This window comes from Elephas maximus, chromosome 9, assembly GCF_024166365.1.
Source record: "Elephas maximus indicus isolate mEleMax1 chromosome 9, mEleMax1 primary haplotype, whole genome shotgun sequence".
Taxonomy (NCBI): Eukaryota; Metazoa; Chordata; class Mammalia; order Proboscidea; family Elephantidae; genus Elephas; species Elephas maximus.
The window spans coordinates 101,328,983-101,354,253 of record NC_064827.1 but is presented as its reverse complement, the minus strand read 5'-3'; the positions used below and the strand labels follow the sequence as shown (position 1 = coordinate 101,354,253).

Here is a 25,271-nt window from a genome sequence, read left to right as displayed (position 1 = left end):
TCATACGGTCGTAGAGGTTAGCAAGTCCCCAGTGGGTCAGTCGTCAGGCTGGAGGCTTCTCGTGACTCATGTAGCTGCAGGGGCTGACAAACCCAAGATAGGCACATCAGACAGCAGGCTGCTGGCTCACAGGCTACCAAGGCTGATGAATTCAAGATTGCCAAGTAAGACGGCAAGTACTGACTCACAGGCTGCAAAAGCTGATGAATCCCAACATCAGTAGGCAACATGGCAGGCTGCTAGCTCAAGCCCTAAGAACCAGAGGTCAGATGATGACAACCCAGATGCAGGATCCAGAGAAAGTGAGTGAGCTTTGCCAGAACGTCTGTATATATTGGATGCAGACCACACTCCCAAGGAAACTCCCTTTCAATTGATTGGATGTTGACATCAGATCACAAAATGAAGGATGACTACGTCATTACATAAGTACCAATTACAACATTACATAATTGCCCAATTACATCGTAACTGCCAAACCAATGAGAATCATAGCCCAGCCAAGTTGACACACAACCTTAAACATCACAGTCTACCCCTTGTCAACTTGACACTTGTACACATCTCCTTAAACCATGCACAATCTCTAAATAAAGAGAATTGCAAAGTCATACTTGCACCTAACATGATACAACTAACATGTATACAATTGAAAACACACTAGCCCTGTTTACATTTTATAGTTTATATAAGGGAAGAAAACAAAACTATATACTATATGTATATTTTATATATATATATGCACACATACACGTATAATAAAACAATGAAGAAATACTCATAACAATTAGAGTCCTCATTTCTTCAACTGTCACATGGTCGTAACTGGTATTTAGAACTACTTTCTTACACCATCTATTCCGTATTCCCTTTACCTTCAGCAAGCACCTCAGTTTGTCATGGTTCTTTGCCTGGTGGGGTAACTTAAACCATTATACCTGAAGGGCCTGGGCCATTAGTAGTCATGTCAGAATCAGGTTGCTGGAGTTCTCTATTGACTTCAATCACAGAGCATGATAGTACTAAGAGATGCCCTAAGGGATCTCTTGTATTCCAGACACACTCTTCTATACCTCCACTATGCAACACCATATTCAGTTTCCCCCTGGTAGTCAGGATCAAAATCACATCAGCCAATATGGTAACTCCCTTCTTTGCCTGTTGATTCAGAGACATGAAGAGCCCCAAGTAGCCTGGTGGCGTTCTCAGCTTCCAGTTCAATGCAATCTGTGTTGAATCTCCAGGTGAGAACATTCCTCCCTTTGGAACTAAGACCTCTAGACTGCAGAGCATAACATTGCAGGGACAAGAAGAAAAAAAATTTGCAAGCGGGTTACTAGGGTTAATAGTGAGTGGTGCCACTCCTATCTCCACTCCTTGACTCCTGGACCTTTGAATCCTGGCTATGGGAGAAACAACACCATATATTGGATGCTGATTTAAAGAATATACAGCCTTCTGGAGAACATTGCTCCAACCCGGCAAAGTATTGCCAACTAGCTGACACCACCATTGTGTCTTTAGGAGGCCATTTCATTGTTCTATTCAGCCAGCTGCTTCAGGATGATGGAGAATGTGGTAAGACCAGTGAATTCCATGAGCATGGGCCCACTGCTGCACTTAGCTTGCTGTGGAGTCCTCTGATCCGAAGCTACTCTGTGTGGGACACCGTGACAATAGATAAGGCATTCCGTGAGTCCACGGATGCTAGTTTTGGCAGAAGCATTGTGTGCAGGGAAGGCAAATCTGTATCCGGAGAAATTGTCTATACCAGTAAGAACAAAATGCTGCCTTTTCCATGATGGAAGTGGTCCAATATATTCAACCTACTACCAGGTTGCTGGCTGATCACCTCGAGGAATGGTGCTGTACTGGGGACTCAGTGTTGGTCTCTGCTGCTGGCAGATTGAGCACTCAAAAGTGGCTGTACCCAAATTAGCCTTGCTGAGTGGAAGTCCATGTTGCTGAGCCCATGTATAACCTTCATCCCTGCTACCATGGCCACTTTGTCCATGAACCCATCGGGCAATGAGGGAGTGCCTGGGGAAAGAGGGTGACTGGTTTCCACAGAACACGTCATCCTATCACCATATTGTTAAAATCCTCCTGTGCTGAGGTCACCCTTCGGTGAGCATTCAGGAAACACAAATATCTTCACTTCGTTGGTCTATTCAGTCTATCCACATACCTCTTCCCCACATCTCCTTGTCACCAATTTTCCAATCATGTTCCTTCTAAGTCCCTGACCATCCAGCCAAGCCATTGGCCACAGCCCACAAATCAGTATACAATCACACATCTGGCCATTTCTCCTTCTAAGCAAAGTGAACAACCAGTTACACTGCTCAAAGTTGTGCCACTGGTAGGATTTCCCTTCACCACTGTTCTTCTGAGAGTTTCCAGAAAGGGGCTGTGGTGCTGCTGCTGCCCACTGTTGAGTGGTGCCTGCATATCATGCAGAACTATCTGTACACCAGGCACGAGTTCTCTCTTCCTCAGTCAACTGCTCATAAGGAAGTCCCCATGAGGCCAGAGGTGCAGACCGGGGGAGGGTGAGTAATGTGACAGGAGTGGAGACCATGGGTATTTGGGCAACTTCCTCATGTAACTTACTTGTGCCTTCAGGTCCAATCTCATATATACCACTGTCATTTAAACATGGAGTGCTCCCGTGCATGTCTGACTTTATGGCTCTGTGGGTCAGACAACACCCAGTTCATGATGGGCAGTTCAGGCTGCATGATGACTTGGTGGCCTGTGGGTAAGCATTCAGTCTCTACTAAAGCCCAGTAACAAATCAAAAGTTGTTTCTCAAAAGGAAAGTGTTTATCTGCAGAGGATGGCAGAGCTTTGCTCTAAAATCCTAAGGGTCTGTGCTGTGACTCACCAATAGGGGCCTGCCAAAGACTCCAAACAGCATCTCTATGTGTCACTGACACTTCAAGCACTATTGGATCAGCAAGATCTTATGGCCCAAGTGGCAGAGCCACTTGCTCAGCAGGCTGAACCTGTTGCAGAGCTTTTCTTGTTCTGGGACCCACTCAAAACTAGCAGCTTTTCAAGTCAATTAATAAGTAGGTGAGAGTAGCACACCCAAATGAGAAACATATGTCTCCAAATTCCAAAGAGGCCCTCAGGCATTGTGCCTCCTTTTTAGTTCTAGTAAAGGCCAGATGTGACAAATTTTCCTTCACTTCAGACGGAATATCTCAACATGCCCCACATCATTGGACCTTTAGAAAGTTCACTGAAGTGAAAAGCACCTGAATTTTTGTTTGAATAGTTTTCTACCCTCTAGCACACAAATGTCTTACCAGTAAGTCCAGAGTCATTGATATTTCTTCCTTAAAAGGTCCAATCAGCTTAATGTCATCAACATAATGGACCAGTGTGACATCTTGTGGAAGGGAAACGCGATCAAGGTCCCTGTGAACTAAATTATGATATAGGGCTGGAGAGTTGATATACAGTTAAGGTACCTGTACCGATTGCCGTCAAGTCAATTTCGACTCATAGTGACCCTATAGGACAGAGCACAACTGCCCCATAGGGTTTCTAAGGAGTGGCTGGTGGATTCAAACTGGTGACCTTTTGGCTAGCAGCCGAACACTTAACCACTGCACCACCAGGTCTCCCAACCCTAAGGTAGGACAGTAAAAATGTATTGCTGGCCTTGCCAACTGAAGGAAAACTGCATCAGGTGACCTTTTGAAATGGGAATTGAGAAAAAGCCATTGACCAAATCAATAGCTGCAAACAAGGTACCAGAAGATGTATTAATTTACTAAAGCAATGAAACCACATCTGGAACAGCAGTTGCAATTGGAGTCACCACCCAATTAAGTTTATGATAATCCACTGTCATTCTCCAGGATCATCTGTTTTTGCACAGGCCAAAAAGGCAAGTTGAATGGGGATGTGGTGGGAAGTCCTTCAAGTCTCTGATGGTGGTAGTAATCTCTGCAATCGCTCCAGAAATGCAATATTGCTTTTGGTTTACTATTTTCCTAGGAAGAGGCAGTTCTAATGACTTCCATGTGGCTTTTCCTACCATAACTGCCTTTACTCCACATGTCAGCCATCCAATGTGGATTTCTGCCATTTGCTGAGTATATGTATTCCAATTATTCATTCTGGAACTCGGGAAATCACTAAAGTATGGGTTTGGGGACCCACTGGACCCACCGTGAGATGGACCTGAGCTAAGACTCCATTAATGACCTGACCTCCATACACCCCTACTCTGACTGTTGGGCCACAGTGACACTTTGGGTCTCCTGGAATTAGTGTCAGTTCAGAGCCTGTGTCCAATAATCTCCGAAATGTCTGATCATTTCCTTTTCCCCAACAGTTACTCTCGTAAAAGGCCATAGATCCCTTTGGGGAAGGCTGGGAGAAAGATTAACAGTATAAACTTGGAAGTGCAGTGGGGTCCTTCCTCAAGGGGACCTGGCATCCCCTTCATCCAAGGGCTTATAGTCCTGTAAACTGGCTCAAGTCTGGGAATTGATTGAGGGGTGGTGACTCTCTATTCTGGCAATTCAAGTTAGACTGCCATTCACTTGACCTGGAGTTCTTTGCTTGTACAGATCAGGTAAATATTTAGTAGATTTCCCATCTATTTCACTCCTACGGATATCATGATTAAGTAGTCAGCACCATAAATCCAGACAAGTCAGACTATTAGGATTACTGCTTTGACTCTGCTGTCCTTTATGATAACCACACCCACCCTGTCTTGGTTGATTAAGTGCTACCACTTGGCTCCTACCATCATGAGATCCAATCAGCCCCATATTAAAACCAAATCAAACCCATTGCCATCGAGTCAATTGAGACTCATAGCGACCCTACTGGACAGAGTAGAACTACCCCATAGTAGAAGGAGCACTTGGTGGATTCAAACTACTGACCTTTTGGTTAGCAGATGTAGCTCTTAACCAGTATGCCACCAGGGTTTCTCCATATGAGTTAGGTGACTTAATATAGTTAGGACAGTTCCCACTGTCAAATCTAACCTGTATTAAATAGCAATCACAGCAGACTTCAAGGATGCTGGGGATCCTTTCACAAATTTGTTCCTCACCATTGTGGTAAAAGGTGTGTCCTCTGGGCACTCCATGGGTGGGTTTGTGGGTCCAACCTAATAAATCCAATCTAACATGCCAATTTTCCTAAACCTTTGGATGCCTTCTTCTACAGTATACCAAGGCAGGTCTGGTACTTCAATTTGATTTAGTGTAGGTAGGCCACTCCTTAATCCATGCTTCAGTGAACCAACCAAATAAACTATGATATCCTTTTCTAACCTCTGAAACATTGAATGAAAGATTTGTGCTTAGTGAGCCCATATCTATAAACTCAGACCAATCCAGCCTTATGTTCCTTACACCATTATCCCACACCCTTAACAGCCCTTCCACACATATTTCCCAGGTTTCTGTTTGTATGTTAGAAAAAACAAGCAGTTATTTTGTCGTACCTCCTCCCGGGTCACACTTTTTACTTCACCTTTTGGGGCGCACTGGGACTTAAGTCTAGTTATAGGTCTAGAAGCAAAAATGGGTGGTGTGGTGGGTCCTGGGGACATTCAGCAATGTCTTGTAAAGTATCTGCTCCAGGTGACACTCTGGCAATGACTTAGACACTGCCCAGGAGATAACTTAGACAAAGGCTCTTCAGAAACATCTGGGTTAATCATATCAGATGTGGGTAGATGGTACAATAGTTTTACTGGGGAGGGTGGCTTAGCAGATAAAGAGGAAATAATCTCTTCAGATGAGAGTAAAAGGGCTGGTTCTTTTGGCAGGAGTGATTCCGTAGAATTTAGGGGCTCAATGTCCCCAGCTGCCTGATTATCTGCCCATATGTCCCCATCTCAAGTTTCAGGATCCCATTTCTTCCTAATTAACGCACTCACTTTAACTTCAGACACCATTCAAGGTTGGGAATTCAATTGGCATTGTACTCTGGAAACCCTGGTGGCATAGTGGTTAAGTGCTATGGCTGCTAACCAAAGGGTCAGCAGTTCGAATCTGCCAGGCGCTCCTTGGAAGCTCTATGGGGCAGTTCTACTCTCTCCTATAGGGTCACTATGAGTGGGAATCGACTCGACGGCACTGGGTATTGTAACTCTGCCACTCCTACAATAAGACTCTGGATTTGGTTTTTGGTAATATCAGTTCTGTTACTACACAAAATAAAGCTTACTTTCAAGGCACATGTGGCAACTTTCAGGGTTTTTATGCCAAGCTTGAGCTGTGACTCTGAAGCCCTGAGCTCATCTGTTTCTTTCAACACTTTGTCTAGTGAAAGTAGGGTCAACCAACAAGCTTCCTTACACTTCTCATTTTGACAAAATTGTAGAAAAGTATCAAACATGCAATCACCCAGAGTCTTGCTTCTCACCGATATTTAATCTACTGGTGGTTATACTTTGAGTATTAATATTGCCACCCCACACCATGGATTAGCAGCCCCATCTTTACTACTGGAGCAGAGTCATCAGTGCTTTTAAGACTAGTCAGGCTTGAGAACCAATTAAGAAAACTCATCCTTATGACTCTGTTTCTCTAGAACCATCCCACTCCTGGTACCCAATATCTTAGGTGGGGTTCTCTAGAGAAGCAAAACTAGTGACACATATACGTATAAATACATGTAGAGAGAGATTTATCTGAAGGAAATGGCTCACACAGTTGTAGAGGCTGGCAAGTCCCAAGTCCATGGGTCAGGCATCAGGTTGGAGGCTTCTCCTGACTCATGTAGCTGCAGGGGCTGACAAACCCAAGACTGGTAGGTCAGATGGCAGGCCACTGCTCACAGGCTGCAGAGACTGATGAATCCATGATTGACAGGTGAGACAGCAGGCTGCTGTCTGACAACCTGTGGAGGCCTACAAATCCCAAGATTGACAGGCAATATGGCAGGTTGCTGGCTTAAGTTCCAAGAACCAGAGGTCAGAAGATGATGATCCAGATGCAGGATCCAGAGCAAGAGAGTCCACTTTGCCAGAATGTCCATATATATTGAACGCAGGCCACATCACCAAGGAAACTCCCTTGTCAGCTGATTGCCTACTCACATCAGATCACAAAATGAAGGATGACTACATCTTTACATAACTGCCAAACTATTTCACTACCTAACTGCCAAACCACTGAGAATCATGGCCCGGCCAAGTTGATACACAACCTTAACCATCACAATTACCTATATAAACATTTGTTTAAAAGCTCATAACAGAACTCTTATACACTGCTTATGGGAATATAAAATGATACCACCACTTCGGAAAACTGCTTAGGAGTTTCTCATAAAACTAAACATCTTGTTGTTGTCAGTAGCCTTCCAGTTGGCTCCAACACATGGTGCCATTATGTATAACAGAATGAAACATTGCCCAGCCTGGCACCTTCCCCACAAGACTCCTGGGTGACAGACAAAGGACTTTATTACTCATGGAACAGCACGGGCTTCATGCTCACATTGGTTCCTCTTGCCCCCTAAGTCCCATGAGGCAACTTGAAGTTGAGCCCAGATGAATGCTGCATATACAGGTTTACCTCATAGCTGAGGAATCCTGAGCTTAGGAAGTCCTAGTTTTTTATCCAAAAAAAAAAAAAAAACCCATTGCCATCAAGTAGATTCCGACTCATAGAGACCCTATATGGCCGAGTAGAACTACCTCACAGAGTTTCCAAGGAGCACCTGGTGAATTCATACTGCTGACATTTTGGCTAGCAGCCAAGCTCTTAACCACTATACCACCAGGGCTCTAATAAGCAAACCTGCCCAACCTTTGCCCCAGAGGGAAAAATTGCCTTTCTGATTATACAGGCCAGCTACAAATCCTTGCTCTATGCCCAAGGGAGACACTATCTTCTAAGGCTATGCAAAATCCTTAAAGAAGATAGCCCAGAACAAAAGACTTTGAGGGCCTCTGCTCATAAGAGATACAGAAACATGAGAGGTCTATAGAAAATTGTCACCCAACACTTTACTAAATGTACTGGTGTGGTTTTCCTTCATTCTTCCTACTTTATTACTGACAAATCTTAGTTGGCTGTCCTGAAGGATTTTAACCAACCAAACCAAAAAAAAACAAACCCAGTGCCATCGAGTTGATTCCAACTCATAGCGACCCTACAGGACAGAGTAGAACTGCCTCATAGTTTCCAAGGAGTGCCTGGCGGATTCAAACTGCCGACCCTTTGGTTAGCAGCCATAGCACTTAACCACTACACCACCAGGGTTTCCAATTTTAACCAAAGATGAGTTCAATTTAAATCTTACCCAGAGACAAATACTTATAAAATGGTTCATACTAAATAATTTCCAAATTTTAAAATACAATCCTGAAATCAAACAAGGATTAACCATCTCAAAAGCAAATCTTTTGTTTTTCATTTTAAGATATTATGATGTCTGATATTACTAGTCATTAGGGAAATGTAAATTAAAACCACAATGAGATACCACTACACAATCAGCAGAACAGCTTAAACTAAAAAGATTAAAGTGTTGACAAAGATGTGGAGGAACTGGATCACTCATATTTGCTGAAGGAAGTGTAAAACGGTACAAATAACCATCCAGTAGTTTCTATAAATCAAACATACACTTATCCTGTGACCTAACAATTCCACTACCAGCTATGTAGCAAGGAGACATGAATACAATGGCCCACAAAAAGACTTCTACAAGAATGGCTATAACAGCTTCATTCATCAGAGCCAAATCCTAGAAACAGCCCACACGTTCATGATCAGGAAAATGATAAACAAATTGTGATATGTTTTTACAATGGAATATTGCTCAGAAATAAAAAGTAATGATTACTGATATACACATTATGGATAAATCTCAAAATCACTATGCTGAAAGTGGCCAGACACAACAGCGTATCCATTTTTCATTCCTTTTTATTGCCATATAATATTCCATTTTGTTTGTCTATTCATCAGTTGATGGACATTTGGGCAGTGTTTCATGCTGTTGTACATAGGGTTGCTGTGAGTTAAAACTGACTAGACAGCACCTAGCCACAACAGTATATGCGTGAAATAATGCAACTGAATTTATTTTCTTTGTTTTGTAATATGTCAGCCTAAAGACAATTTCTAAAATCTTTTTAAGTAACTTAGGCTAGATTGAGTATGTGGGATGTATTTTGTTAAGGGAAAAAGGGGCAATTTTGTCCTAAAGAAACTGGTAGTTCCAGAATGAGAAAAAGGAAAGCATAGGACAAAATACTGGAAAACTGCTTAGGAGTGGGAAAATGGAAAATAAATGTTGGAAAATATAGAAAAAAAATTCTTTAATTACTGAAGAGTTAACTTTATCTCCGTATAATCTGCCTAGAAGACAAAGGTTCTGTGTCATTATAATGACTTCCTGAGTTCCTGTTAACTGTTCCCACTTTGTAAGGGGAAAAGTGCTAAAAATAACGTTTATTTAATGTGTTATGAGTTGCATGAAATGTGTTGTCAAATCAGGGAAATTGTGTAATTTTCTTTAGGTTAAAAATTTGCATGAGTGTTAGTGTCTCTTTTATTCCTGGTATTATACAAGAGTATAATATTATCAGTCATAATTTCAGGTATTTTTTAAATTGGTAACTTGGTCACAGCTTTATTTCTTTAATTTGAATCTCACATCATCAAAGCTAATGATTTTAACTGGAGGATTCACATAGTTTACCTATGGAGTTTTATTCAGATGTTTAGAGACTTGATAATCTTGGTATATCCTAACTACATAGTATAATGTCTCAGGAATATTGCATGTTGTATCCGAAGTTCTTTGAAAATAGGGTTAATCATTATGTTTAGAGAAGTTTTGTCTAAAATTTGTTTAATTTTTATTTTGCTTGGTATTACTTTTGTAACAAATTCTCAACAACTTTTTTATTAGTAGTAATAAATTAACCATGGCCATTTTTAAACTTTGTCATCTACACATAGTTTTCACTTTGCTGACTCCCTGAAAGTTCATGACCAGAGTATTTCAACAAAATGGATTGTATCAGGGATTTATGGGAAGGAATGTGATAAATATTTTGAAGATGGATACTACTAGACTGAATCAAGGTTTCCAGGATTCTGGTGTAGAAGCTGATGGATTTTCACAGACTGCCCTTCAGAATCTGATGGAACAAAAATTAATTACATAGGACTGAGTGGATGAGAAGATTATTATGGATGGGTTTCATGTGAGGAATATTGTTGATGTTTTGATATTCTATTTTCTGGATATAAGAAACCACTTTCTCCTAAACTATGTAACTAATGGTTTGTCTGCTACCTGCAGACTGGAATGGTTCTTGTTATGCTATTCCTATGTGTCTATACATTATCAGTTAACCAAAGGGAAAAATAAGAAATATGAGAGCAACATAAAAATTAAGAGTAGAAAAGAAACTTGAAAAGGATTAAAAGAAGAAAGCAGATGACAAAAACTCTTACCACAGGATACTTTATAGTCAGTATACTACTATTAGTTACTAAATAGCTGATTCCTGCATTAAAAGGAAAAAATTAGATTTCTACTTGTTTTAAGATATTATAACCCTCAAGTTAGAAGCTTCCATTGACAAATTTAGAAAAGCTGTGAAGACCATAACTAAAGTATCTGAAGTTCGAACTACGACTTTACAAAATAGATTAGCATTAGATTTCCTCTTAGTCTCCCAAGGAGGAGTCTGTGCCTTAATAAGTGTTGCTGTGTCTATATTGATAAAATGCAATCTGAGGTTTCCCAGAAGGTAGCTGCTACTGAGGCACATGAAAAACATTTACTGATGCTGCTCGTGTATAACCAAACACCTCACGGGATTTGTTTTCTTGGCTCAGAGATTCAGGGTCAAGATTTCACCGGTTATTAGCCTAGTCAATTAGCATAATATTGTTCTTAGTGTTTCTGTTCTACCTCCTAGCTCACTGTATAGTATTTGGGTCTTAAAAGCTTGGGAGCTGCCATCCAAGGTACACCAACTGGTCTCTATTCATCTGGAGCAGCAGAGAAAAAGGGAAGTCAGGTGGAAGAGGAACGAAACTCCATGTCTGATTTCCTCCATTAACAACTGTCTCCTTTGCCACAAGACCAGAAGAAAATTGAATGGTGCTCAGCTACCATTTGTTAAAATAAAAATCACATTAATCCAATAATAAAAATTGATCTAAGTTTGTTGAATATATGATTTGCAAATTGGGGTAACATTTCCACTAAGGAGTCAAAAATGTTCTGAAAAGAACTTCCAAAGTTCTTATACTGCATCTTATCAGCACTGTTACGGAAACAGGCCAGGACAGTGTTTATATGTTACTAGTTCACTCTAAAACAAAACTTCTATTCTGACCTTGGAGTTTCTGTTCCTTCAAACTACTGCACATAGATGATTCTTCAAAACGGCCCAATACCTAAAGCAAAACGTCTCCACTGGTATATCTAGACCATTGTTTGATTCAAAGGTGGCTTTTAGAAACCAGTTTCTTCAAGGTTCAAGGTTCAAAAGGACTTCTAATGGGCAATGGCCTTGGCAAGTTTCCCTAACTCCATGGACCCCAGAAATCTGGATTCCAGGAGAGTTAAAACTGTTTCTCAGATTAATGAATGCTTTTGATCAAAGATTCTATAGCCGAATTCTAACCAAAAGAGTAAACTTATATATGGGGAAAATTAGTATGTAAACTAAAAACAGAGTTTAAGAGTTGATACTGATTCCTCTGGAGAGCAGAATCAGAGTGGGAAAGGAGCAAGAGTAAAAAGGGGATTGCTGCTTTTCACTTTGTTTTTGAGTCTTTGTTTTCATTGAGTCTTTTTATACTATGTAATTTTGCAATTATGTTTGTGTTACTTTAAAAAATGCTTTTTAAATGTTCTAAAAAGCCTTTAAAGTAATAAAAAAAATTTTGTTAATCATTTAGCATAGTGCCTGGCATTCATCAAGAAACTTGCAGCCATGGCAAAGATTCTTGGATTTATATATGACACAAAAGCTTCAAAGCCCACCCATTTTCAGGTTTGGACAAGAGAATATACTATGTTAACCAAGAAGTCCCTGGGTGATGCAAAAGGTTAACGTGTTCAGCTACTAACTAAAAGGTTTGAACTTCAAGTCTGCCCAGAGACATCTCAGAAGAAAGGCCTGGTCATCTACTTCCAAAAAATCAACCATTAAACACATTAAACACAGTTCTACCCTATATACGTGGCATCTCCATGAGTTGGAATCAACTCAATGGCAGCTGATGTTTTTGTTTATTTTTTATGTTAACCAGAAAACAGAGAGGGCTATCCAGATATTTTGGACCTCTCAGGACCTCTGCATGATCCTGGTAGCTGGAAGGGGAGAGTTTCCAGCAATGACTGAGATTTAATCTGTCACAACCCTGGACTACAGCATAAACTACATAATTTGCGGGGTTGAGTTTGAGGAATGGGAGTTTCTTCCCAGGCCAGGAGAATGGGAGTTTAAAGTCAAATTAAAGATGAAAAAAATGTGCGCACGAATGGAAAACTATGCATTGTCTAAAGAACAACTGTGGTGAAATGAGATCCTTTATGTGGCCTTTTGCCTTGGTTCTTTGGAAAAACAGCTTGAGAGCTTTTTCCCCTAAGCCCTGCGAAGTTATCTTTTCCCTAGTTTTCCACCCCAGAGGGTTTGTTACTTTTGTTCGGGTTGACTGACATTTCCTGAGCAAGCTCTAAACAACTTGACTTTGTCTGGCCCTGTGCTGCAGGCTACCCTGTGATTGGTATGCATCTTGCAAGGATTAGTCAATAAATTATGCAAATAAAGTGGCTATGAATCATGCAAATAAAGTGGCTATGAATCATGCAAATAAAGTGTCTGTGGCCCACCAGTTGGACTGGTCAGTTCATGACCCTGGTGGGAGGTCCACGCCTTGAAATCAGAGGAGTTTGTAGATACAAGTAGGCAACACTACAGAGATTTTTAGAGACAGAAAGAAGCCAGAAGAGCAGAAGGAAAAAATAAGAAACAGAGGAGGCAAGGAACCTCCTAAAAGAACGGTAACATGGGTCAAGGGCTGTGACACTGAAGACAGTGACAGGCCCAGAAGGGGCCCTGCAGCAGTCATTGGTGACAGTCTACAGGACCAAGAGGAGCCTGTCCTGAGTGAGCTAAGAGGCACCCGTCCTGAGGGGACCAAGAAGAGGCCTGCATGGCCAAGGGGAGCTGAGAGAGCTGTCCTGCACTGAAGAAGGGACACTTTGCCTACATGCTTCCTGATCTAGACCCTGACTTGTAGCCTGCTGACCCTGATCCCGAGTTGTATCCTGTTCCTTAATAAGCCACTTAACTGTAAGTATAGTCCATGTCACAACTCCATAAACTGTAGATAACTGATTGCAATGCAAAACGATCCTTTTCTATAAACCTGCTGCCATTTAATCGATTCCAACTCATAGAGACCCTCTAAGACAGAGTAGAAACTGCCTCATAGTTTCCAAGGAGCACCTGGTGAATTTGAACTGCTGACCTTTTGGTTAGCAGCCGTAGCTCTTAACCACTACGCCACCAGGCTTTCCATCCTTGTCTACAGACATGCAAATTCTGCCCTGCCAGATACAGGTTGACTGCCTTTTCCCACTGTGGAAAAATGAATTTTGCCTCCATTTTATTATTTTATTAATGCCTCCATTTCACTAATTTCAACATTCTTTTATTCCATATAAATTTGTGTTTTGGCTTCCCCTTTGAATCACTTCTAACATCTGCCTGGTTTACTCACTGATTGAGTTTGTCAAAGAATAAAATCCCTTACTCCGTTAGAAGTGAAAAAAAAAAAGTTTTACTGTGGAATAACACAGCTCGAGCTAAGCAACACTAAGTAAAAATACAAAGAACTTGACTATTCATGTGCAGTTGGGAGGCTTATATATAGAAAACAAAGGAAAGGTGGGGGTTAATGATTTATTATAGATAAAATCAGCTTCAGCTTTGAAGTTCTTTGATAGTAAAAGGTCAGCCATTTGGCTAGGAGGGAGTGACAATACTCCCCAGATGAATGGTGCCAGCAGTTTGGTTATACATGATTAGAGTCATAAACACATTGCTCCCAGGAATAAACTGTTTACATCCTGACCTTTTGCTCCCTGGGAATGCATGTTGGCCATGCCATTTTGAGATCTTGACATGACTGCCTCCATTTTGAAACTTTCCATTCACATTTTCCCCTTTTGATCAAGCCTTTGCTCAGGGGCGCTGATCACTCACAATACAGTAGACTTTCTTCTGCAAGGACTTTGTTTTCCTGAGGATCTTTGGCTAATAAAGTTTTTTTTCTTCACCTTGCTGAGCTAATAAGCCTTGTCTTCAGGATGAGTAGGTTTTATGGCAATCATCTTAAAGGACAAGGCCATGTTGGAGGAATATTTCTCCGTCAAGACAGAACGATCGAGGTCAAGATGAAACATGCCCAAAGAGACAAAAGGGAAATGATTACACAACATGATCACTGGTGAAAGCCTGTGAAACTAGCATGATTTTATGTGAAGGGTCAAATGGTTTTGAAGTATAGCATGTCAGGAATAAAATGTGTTAAACTAAAATAAAACAGCATTTTATAATTACAATAGTAGAAACCCACTAACCCACTGCCTTCGAGTCGATTCCGACTCATAGTGACCCTATAGGACAGAGTAGAACTGCCCCATAGAGTTCCCAAGGAGCACCTGGAGGATTTGAACTGCCAATCTCTTGGTTAACAGCTGTAGCACTTAACCACTACGTCACCAGGGTTTCCAACAGTAGTAGAGGCAATGAGAAACATAAAGATTCCAAAATAAGTAATAATTTTTTCCACTACCCACCCCATGAAGAAAACCAATTATTTGTAATTTCAGTTATGGAAGAAACAAGATTGTTGAAGCAAGATACTACACATTGCATATGATTAACAGTGAGTGTAATATTATTACTATTGTCGGGAATAACAACACAGAAATCAGATTTTATTATGGCACAGTTGCCTCCTTGGGCTGCAGTGAGAATGTCAAGGGCAATTCTATTTTGGAATACTACTTTTCTCATCACTGTCATTTTGGTATCTCTTGAAGCCCATGAACACTATCATTTAGGACAGTTTGTATATATTTGGTTAATATTTCTACATGTGCCATAACATCTTCAAGTCCTGCCTAAGGTAAGAATACTGCCACTGTATTATCAATCCACTGAAGCACCAATTGAGACCATTGAGCTCTTAATATGGGTACACTAGCTGGTAAAGAGAGATTAGTTAAAATACATGCTTGAGTCCAGCTCAGGCTCAGAGAACATCTTCTAATCCAGCCTGGTGGAAGTCAGGGCTAAAGGTTGGATCCACATAGCTGAAAAGTGCCAGTAGAGGCTACCCAGTAGGTGCCTGAGCATCATAGCCAGTCAGTGGAGAACCAATCAGTAGCTTGTAGTGTTATAATTGATGCACGTTCAGACACTGGAAGATATCCCATAGATCTGGTGATAGCAGGGTTATTCATATGGGTGTGGTTAGATTGTTCCCAGGAAAGGGAAGCAACCTGACGTAGCCTCCCCACTTGGGAAGTTAACCAGATGAACCAGTCCCACAGTTGTTGATATGGGCCTACGATACAAACAGTACTGTTGGTGGGTTTGGAGGATTTTCAGCTAGTCCTTCTTGGGCAATTTTACCTAGTAATGTACGGGTTGTGTAAGACTAAAGGTTACGGCCTGGGTCTTGTTCAGATCCGAAGAGAGGCCAGTTATCAATGGAAAATCTAGCAATAGTGATTTCCTGTATAATGAACTATTTCTTCACTGTTCTTGTATCCATTGATCAAGAGCAAACCAACCAGATCCCTGTAATGGAGAGCTCCACTAGGCAAGGCCAGACTGACTTGATGTTAGGACACCACATATACTACAATCAAACCTTTTAATATAGCGAGCAAAGATGCTCAACATGATTAGTTAAAACCCACTGCCATCGAGTCAATTCCGACTCATAGCGACCCTATATGATTATTAAAAAAAACAAACCCATTGCCATTTTAATAACTAATTATGTTGAGTATCTTTTCATGTGTTTATTGGCCATTTGTATATCTTCTTTGAAGAAAACCCATTAACCCATTGCCATGGAGTTGATTCCAACTCCTAGCAACCCTATAGGATGTAGTAGAACTGGCCCATAGGGTTTCCAAGGAGCGGCTGGTGGGTTCCAACTGCTGACCTTTTGGTTAGCAGCCGAGCTCTTAACCACTGCGCCACCAGGGACATCTATTCAAATATTTAGCCCATTTTCTAACTGGGTTGTCTTTATTATTGAGTTGTAAGAGTTCTTTATATATTCTGGACACTAGACCCTTATCAGATATGATTTGTAAATATTTTCTACTTCTAAACTTATGAATTGTATCCCCCAAAAATGTGTGTCAACTTGGCTAGGCCATGATTCCTAGTATTATGTGGTTGCCCACCATTTTGTGATGTGATTATCCTATGTGTTGTAAATCCTAACCTCTATGATGTTGAGGCACGATTAGAAGCAGTTATCTTAATGAGGCAGAACTCAATCTACAGAATTAGGTTGTATCTTAAGACAATCTATTTTGAGACACAAGAGAGAATCAAGCAGAGAGAGAGGGACCTCATATTACCAAGAAAGAAGTGCCAGGAGCAGAGCACAGCCTTTGGGCCCAGGGTCCCTGTACTGAGAAGATCCTAGGCCAGGCAAAGATTGATGACAACCACCTGTCCCCAGAGCCAACAGAGAGATAAAGCCTCCCCCTGGAGCTGATACCTTGAATTTGGACTTCTAGACTCCCAGACTGTGAGAGATAAATTTGTGTTTGTTAAAGCCACCTATTTGTGGTACTTCATTACAGCAGCACTAGATAACTAAGGCTTAAGTGTTGCCGTTTCATTTTCTTGATAGTGTCCTTCAAAGCTCAAATTTTTTTTGATGAAATCCAACCATTTTTTCTTGTGTCACTTGTGTTTTAGAGGTCATATCTAAATTTACACCTATGTTTTCTTCTAAAAGTTTTAGTTATAGCTCTTACATATTAATTTTTGTTTATGCTGTGAAGCATGGATTCAACTTCATTCTTTTGCATGTGGATACCCAGTTGTCCCAGTACCATTTCTTGAAAAGACTATTATTTCCCCCCATTGCATTGTTTTAGTATCCTTGTTGAACATAGATTACACATCACTTTAACAAATGAGTTATTCATCTTTTATTATTCATCTTTCCTTTCTTCTGATATCTGTTGTAGTTTTTTAGGTATTTGACTATTTCACTTTTTTAGTTTGTCAGCACAAAGCTAATTATAATATCCTTTTGAAAGATTTCACATGTATGTAGCAACAGTGGGCGTTATCCCCATTTCATTCCAATACTTACTTATGCTTTCACACTTTTTTCATAGTCTTTCCAGGGGTTTTAATCTTCTCAAAGTAGCAACGCTTAGTTTTGTTCATCCCTTCTATTCCAATAAATTTGGCTCTTTTATTGTTTCCTGCCTTCTTTGTGCTTCATTTCCAGATTTTACAACTTATTGGGATAAATGCTCAGCTCACTTGATTTTCAGCCTTTGTTCTTTTCTAACAAATGAATCTGATTATAAATTTCCCTCTAAGCATGGCTTTAGCTATATTCCAAGAATTCTGATGTTTTATTTGTATAATTTAATTAAAATATTGTCCAATTTCCCTTGTGATTTTTTTCCTTAACCTAAGGTTACTTTGCTGTATGTTTCATAGTTTCAAACATGGGATTTTCTAGTTGTTTTTTTTCCCCAAGTTTAATTATGGTCAGAGAATAATACTGTGTGATTTCAATTCTATGAATTTTGTTTATACTTTATGGTACACCATATAGTCAATTTGTGTAAATGTCCCATATGTACATAAAAAATATGTACTATATATTTGCTAAGTACAGTAGTCTATACACATTAGTTAAGTCATTTGTTAATTCTATGTATTTTCTATGTCTACCACCTTTAAAAATTTTTAATTGAGTGTGTTAGAATATTCCTCTATGATTGTGGATTTACCTATTTTTCCTTGTAGTTCTTTGTTTTATAAATCTGGAAGCCAAATATCAAATTCTATGTATTTAAAACTGCTAAAACCTTTCTGGTAACCCTGGTGGCATACTAGTTAACAGCTATGGCTGCTAACCAAAAGGTCAGCAGCTCAAATCCACCAGGTGCTCCTTGGAAACCCTATGGGTCAGTTCTACTCTGTCCTACAGGGTCACTGTGAGTTGGAATCAGCTCAGCGACAATGGGTTTGGTTTTTTGCTTTTAAACCTTTCTAGTGAATTACTCCTTTTACCATTACAAATTGACTCTCTTTACTACTAGTAAGTCTTTGGCCTGAAATTCTACTGCTTGGATATTAATATAGCCACCGCAGCTTTCTTTTGATTAATGTTTATATAACTTTTTATATCCTTTCACTTTTTTGTGTCCCTATATTTTTGTCTCTTGAATATAATTGGGTTTTGTTTTTGCTTTTCCTATATACCACATTTTATTTGTTCTTTTCTCTTTGTTTTCTTTTGTGTACATTTATTCTTCTGTCATTCCATTTTTACCCTATTAGCTTGGTAGTAATATACGCTTTAATGAATTTTTTAGTGAGGTTGCCCTAAATATTACATGAAACTTTGAATATTCAAGTCTAATATAAAACTACAGTTTAACCTTTCCTTAGACAATACAAGAACCTGAAAACACTTTTTAACTCCATTTAGCCCTCTCCCAATTATACAGTTCTCAGGTACTTTGTTTTTTAAAACCCTCAAGACATTATTTTTAATTTAAAATCACTATTTAACCCACATATTTACCTTGTTGATCATCATTCCTTCTTGTACCTCCAAGCTCCCATCTGGTATCATGTGGTTTGAAGATAACACTTTCGTGATTTCTTTTAGGTAGGTTCAATTAGGGAAAATTTCTCATTTTTTGTGTGTGAAATGTCTTAATTTTACCTATTTCACCCCGACTTTTGAAGGACACTTTTGCTTGGTATATAACTTTCGGTTGGTAGTGATTTTCTTTCAAAACTCAAGGATATCATTCCATTATCTTCTGAATTTCATTGTCTCTGTTGGAAAGTCAGTTCTCACATTTTTGGTCCTTTGAAGATAATATGCCGTATTTCTTTCACTGCTCTTCAGATTTTTTTTGCTTTTCAATAGTATTAGTAATATTTGCACAGGTATGATTTTCTTTGAATATACAATTAGTCTGTAGCTTGATGGATTATCATTTCATAAATTTTTCATAAATTTCAAGCATTAATACATTCTCTATTTCTTCTCTTTATGGGACTCCAGGTGCATGTTGTTAGACCTTATCTCTGATTTCCCTACATCCGTTTCATTATTTTCTTGTTATTTTCCATTCTTTTGTCTCTGCATGCATCATTCTGAATATTTTCTTCTGGATAAATTTAGTTCACTATTTTGTTTCATCCAATGTTAAACTCATCCACTGAATTCTTAATTTTAGCTATTATATTCTTTATCCTTACAATTCCCATTCAGTCTTTTAAATTCCTAGATGCCTGCTGAAAATTTCTATCTTGTCTTTTCACTTTTCCTCTTGAGCATATTATATAGTCATTTTTAGGTACATGCATGACTAAAAGCTTTGTGTGGGTACCTGCTAACTCCATAATTGGGTAATTTACCCACCCAGCCACAAGCAGTGCTGGACAAGGGCAGAAGCCAACTCAGCAGAGGGGCCAATCCAGGTTAAGACTAACAGAGTAGTGAACATATTCTCTGTAAGATTCACTCCCAAAAGGAAGGGAAAGCATATCTGATAACACCTATTTTTCTCTTCCCCAAATTATCAACTAGATAAGTCATTCCTCTTCAGAGATAGGTTGAAGTAAAGGGGCAAAGAAAGTCTAGGAGTGTAAATGATAGCAAGGCTCCATCCCCCCGCCCCCCCTCCTGGAAAGAAACATTTGGAGTGGGAAAGTTGCATTTACCCTTCATTTTTTAAATTTGGACTGTGAGCTCATGTATAGTTAGGCTGTCTGTAGGAACTGTGTGTGGACTGAGTCAAGAGTACATACCTCTCCTAAGAGAATGTGTATTTCCTTCTGCCAGGTTAGTCAAGTTTTCTTGAGGTTTTTCTTTGCTTTTGGGCAGATTTTTCTAGTGTACTGTTTTCCTGATGAGGGTAGATATTTGAGGGGCTGTGTATGCAGAAGTTTTGGGGCTTTAAGTACCATGCTATGGAACAGATGATGGGAAATCACTAAAGGATATCAAGCAAGGGAATAAAACTAATGATTTGATGACTTATCTGTATTATCAATAAACACTTACTGGAGTTACTAAAGTGAGTAAAACACTCAGCCATGATTTTATGCCCTAGCAGATTGTCATGGATTGAACTGTTTCCCCCAAAAAATACTTGTTAACATAGCAACCCATGCTAATAGGATTAGGGTGGGATGCAACACCCTTATTCAGGTCACAACCCTAATCTGATATAAGGGAATTCTCCTTGAGGTGTGGCCTGCATTGCCTTTTATCTTACAAGAGATTAAAAAAGGAAAGTGAAGCTAGTAAGATGGGGGAAGAGAGATGCCTAACCACATGAAGATCACCCAGCAGTAGAAGCTCAAAAAGACAAGGAACTTCCTCTGAGCTGACAGACAAAGCCTTTCCCTAGAACTGGCACCCTGAATTCAGACTTCTAGCCTCCTAAACTGTTGAGAATTTTGTTTGTTAAAGCCATCAACCTGTGGTATTTCTGTTATAGCAGCACTCTATAACTAAGACAGGAATATCTGGCAATACCTGGAGAGGTTTTTTTTGGTGTCACATCTGGGAGGATGCTACTGGCATCTAATGGTAGGGGCCAGGGATGCTGATAAACATTCTATAACGCATAGGATGGCCTCCTACAACAAGCATCCTGCCAAAATGTGATGGTGTCAAAGTTGAAGCAAATCAATAAGTACAATAAAATCACATGATGTTAGTCTACAGAATGTACAGGAGGGCATGGAAGCAGGCAGGGGAATTCACAAAACATTTCAATGGGCACCTAAAGCTTAAACTGAGTTTGGAAATGTGAGTGAATTTGGGAGGTGCAGGAGTCAGGGAGTATGGGCACTATGAGCATGGGTCTGAAAGCATGAGGTGTATTTTCCGATAGGTTTGGGAAACCACAAATACTTTGGTCTGACTAAAACTTAGGGCCAGTCTAGGTAGGAAGAAGAGTTACAGGGGTAAGATGAGGTCAGGAAAAAAAGGCAGTGACCAGATTACAAAAGGCCTTACCTACTAGATGAGGAGTTTTGGACTTCACTGTGTAAGTAAGGGAGGCAGGGAGCAGTTGATAACGAAGATTTCGAAGAGAAAACAAGAAAATATGTATTTCAGAAAAATCATTCTGCCAGCATTACGGAGAATGGTTTGAAGGCAAAATAAGGCAAAGACTAATTAAGGAAAACACTGAATAATCCAGGCCAGAGATGAACACAGAATCAAAGCACTAAGAACCAATATAGAAGGGTAGATTGAGATGGTAAAGTATGATACCCAGCCTTTAGTAACTAAATATGAAGAGAGAAAATAAGGTCTAATCTCAGCTTTCAAGCACCACTCACAGAGTACAGGAGGGGAACATTTAGGAGAAAGATAATTAAAGATAATCTCATCCCATTAGATCTTTCGTAGTAGTAGAGATTACTATTAGAGAATATAGCAGCAATCATCTATCTGTCTTGTGCTTTCAACTGATTATCATCCTTCAAACAGTAACAGCAAAAAACTAGAAAAAAAATTTTCTACTACTTCTATATCATATTTTTATATACATACTTCTTACTTCCAGATTTTTTCAATTATTTTCATTAAAATAAAATGCAAATAATGCTTTCATTTAATTATTAAGCATTTTTTAAAATTCAAGGCACTTGAATTTAAAAATTTTAGAAATAGTAATAAAAATAACTCTGCCTTTCAAATGTAACTTTTTAACAGCAAAATGGAAAAGATGGTAAACAGCCTCCCTTTAAAAAATCAGCACTGCCAATAAAACTAAAGAAATGCTTACACGTAGAGCTAATTCAGAAATGGAATACCACCCAAAAAACATGGATAAAGGTCTTAATGCGATAAATAAAATCGTTACTGGATCTTAATAACTAAGTTTTCAACATGCCATTTAAGATAAACTATCCTTGAAAATGATTTTTTAATCATTCAATAAAACTTCTGAAATAGTATCTAGTTAACATTAAGATTCACCTTAAATATACCACGCAAATATTTATAATCAACAAAATAACCAGTAAACCAATTTGCATCCGGAAGTCCAACATTCAGATACACTGGATTCAATTTTTTTCTAAGAATAACAATATAAATAAATCTTTTTGGGTACTCAATTTATTAGAATTAAAACTTTTTTTTTTTATGTGTAATTACAGGTAGTCCCCGACTTACGACAGGGTTCCGTTCTACGGACTTCGCCATCAGTCAGTTCTCACTTAAGTTGAATACCTCTTTTTTTAATTTAGTTTTCATTATTATTGCCTTCTATTATCACTATCTTTATAAATTCAACCTTTGTCTTTGGGGATTGGAAACATTACATATAAACATCTATGCGTGAACATCTGAAAGTAACATCAGCAAATTACATGCTGCAACATTGTATGTAGTACAAAAGAAATAGCAGTCCCAAGTGTGGCTCATCATAACTCGAATACATCCTACATCATGGACCACCTGTATTAACTTTCAACAGTATGACTCATCACTGAACACCACAGTAATACTTTGGTAATCATCTTATGTGAAGGAACAAATGGAAAGCAAACTCCTCAACAATAAATTCTTTCAACTAAGATCCTATAAAACAAATTTTATTTAAAAAACTTATACATACAACAAGCATGATTAAACATATTAAAATTAAACTGAAATAAATTACGAAACTATTCTTTTTTACAAATTTTCAAAAATACATAAAGAAAATTGTAATTCAAATATACCCTTGTTACTTTGTTTTCTAATACTATTTTAGTAAATTACTTATTCAACCGCTTCTTTAGATTCTCAAGGTGTTCCATATTAACATCTTCCAATGACAGTATTATTGCTTTAGACGAGGAGGGATTAAACGAAATAGTCATCAAACAGCACAAATCTATTAGATCTCTTTGACATCGCTGCAAACCTTCTAGAAACTTCTGGTATTGACAAGGATTCTTTTTTAACTGTTTCATTTCTGGTACTGAAAATCCTATCAGACTAGTAAGTATTTCATTGGCAAAGTTTACATCTAGATACGCAGTGCCATCAGAAATCTTTGCAGTTATATTCCAAATGCCACCAGAGCTTGAGAGATTTCCAGTTAAGGTCACAATAAATGCTTTGACTTTAACTACTGTAACTTCCTTTGGTTTGCTGGCCATTAAAACAGACAAATAGGTAAAAGGTAGAGAATACAAATCCATGGTGACAGAATGATTACTGTTATTCTCTGATGATTTTAAAGACCAAGTCTGTAAATGGTGATCATTTTCATTAGACATTTGTAAATTCCTTTCTGGTACATGACTGACCAGCTCTCTACTTAATATTTCATTATTAGAGGACTGTCTATCTGAACTGCTGATGGCTTGTTTTACTTTATTATCTGTCTTTGAGTTCTTATCTTTATTTGTAAAATCATTGGGTGGGGGCACATTATGACCAACTGAAAAAACACTGCTATTTTGTTCTCTAGCAGATGGACTACCGAAAGATCTGTCTTCATTAGTTATTTGTTCAGATACTTTTTTTTCATCCCAGTTGTTTCCATTTTTACAAATCAAAGAAGAATTATTCAGAGTATTAGATTTATGTGAAATTCTCTCTATAGTTTCATCTGTGTTCCTGTTCAACGTCGATGGCTGCAGTTCTTTAGTCTCCAATTGTTCTTTCTGGACAGTTTCTTCTAAAAGTAAGACCTCCTCCAGTGAAAAGTCATCTAATTCTCCATCAGTGAAATGCACAGGTTGATTTGGTGGTTCCTCCTTTGGTCTTGGAGAAATAACATATCCTGGTTCAAAACTTGACTGTCTTGTGGTTTTAGTACTTGAAGAACTACCTGTGCTGAGATATCCTCTTTCTAAGGTGTCATTATTTGCTGCAAGTTCATCATTTTCATCAAGACTTGCCAAGAGTTCTTCATCAGAAGGTCCTAATGCAGGATCTAGAATATCTGTATTTCTGGGAAGGCTTTGGTTGGAATTATTTGGAATGACAGAGACTAAAGGATCAGATTCCCCAATTAATCCTGCAAGTACTTTTTCTTGGGCATATTCTTCTAAAAGAGCATCTACTTCACCTCCCAACACCTTTACATTTTCTGGCTTCAATAAGAGAACACCAAGTCGGAAAGAAATGTTTCCATAAATCAAAATTTTTGTGCCTGGAGGAAGACCACTATGAAGAGCTGGAATAGACTGATATTCCATTCCCTGCATTTGTATGATCCCATCAGTTATCTGTAGCATCAACATTCGTGAAGGCTTTGCTTCCCAAGGTTTCTGGGGTACTTGTGTTTCAGCTGTAACGAGATCATTTGTTGTATTCTTTCCTCTCAACTTTTGTATCTGGGAATATGCAGGCTGACTTACATCAACCAATGAATTAATCTGCACAGCATAAAATCCATTCAGTTCTCCTTTTGGAACTTCCAAAACGCCGTCAGGTAGAAGAGGATGCTCCAAATCTCTCAAATCAGTTAGGAGCCACTGCTCAAATACTTGTTTATTAATTTGTGCCTGACTCAATTTAACATTATTATTTTCTTCTTGGATCCAATTAATACAAGCTTCCAGCCACATAAGAGGTACTTTAACATGCCACGTAGCAGAAAGCCAGGTTTCGACTCTCAATGCAATACTAGTTACACTCATTTCTTTTCAGTGAAAGAAATATTATGTATCAATTATCTAAAAGAAAAAACATGAATTGTGATAAATCAGTATATTTAGATATAGTTTCTATAATGCACCAACAGGCATAACCATATCCTTTAGATTCTTCTCCCTTCAGCATCTTAAAATTCTTTGACTTTCTCTATGACCAATTCAAATGCCACAAGTAATCAGATGGCATAATGAGAAAAGTAAAAGGTTCTGAGACAGATCTATCTAGGTGTGAAAACTGGCTCCGCCAAATTACAAGCTAAGTGACCTAATATAAATTTCTTCATTCCTCTAACCCAGCTTTCTCATCTAT

At 38.9% G+C, this 25,271-nt stretch overlaps 1 protein-coding gene across 12 annotated transcripts in view; it reads right to left on the bottom strand.

The window, feature by feature from the left end:
• RMI1 (RecQ mediated genome instability 1) overlaps positions 1 to 25,271 on the bottom strand; it is a 160,244-nt gene that overhangs the window by 119,778 nt on the left and 15,195 nt on the right. For 3 of the 12 annotated variants that reach the window (XM_049896408.1, XM_049896410.1, XM_049896409.1), the window contains one exon: positions 21,968 to 24,982. The exons of the other annotated variants lie outside the window; for them this stretch is intronic. In XM_049896408.1, coding sequence (XP_049752365.1) covers positions 23,069 to 24,946 — 1,878 coding nt within the window. In that variant the 5' untranslated portion in view covers positions 24,947 to 24,982 and the 3' untranslated portion in view covers positions 21,968 to 23,068. Of the gene's footprint in view, positions 1 to 21,967; positions 24,983 to 25,271 lie in introns of those variants that run through there. 12 annotated transcript variants of the gene reach the window in all.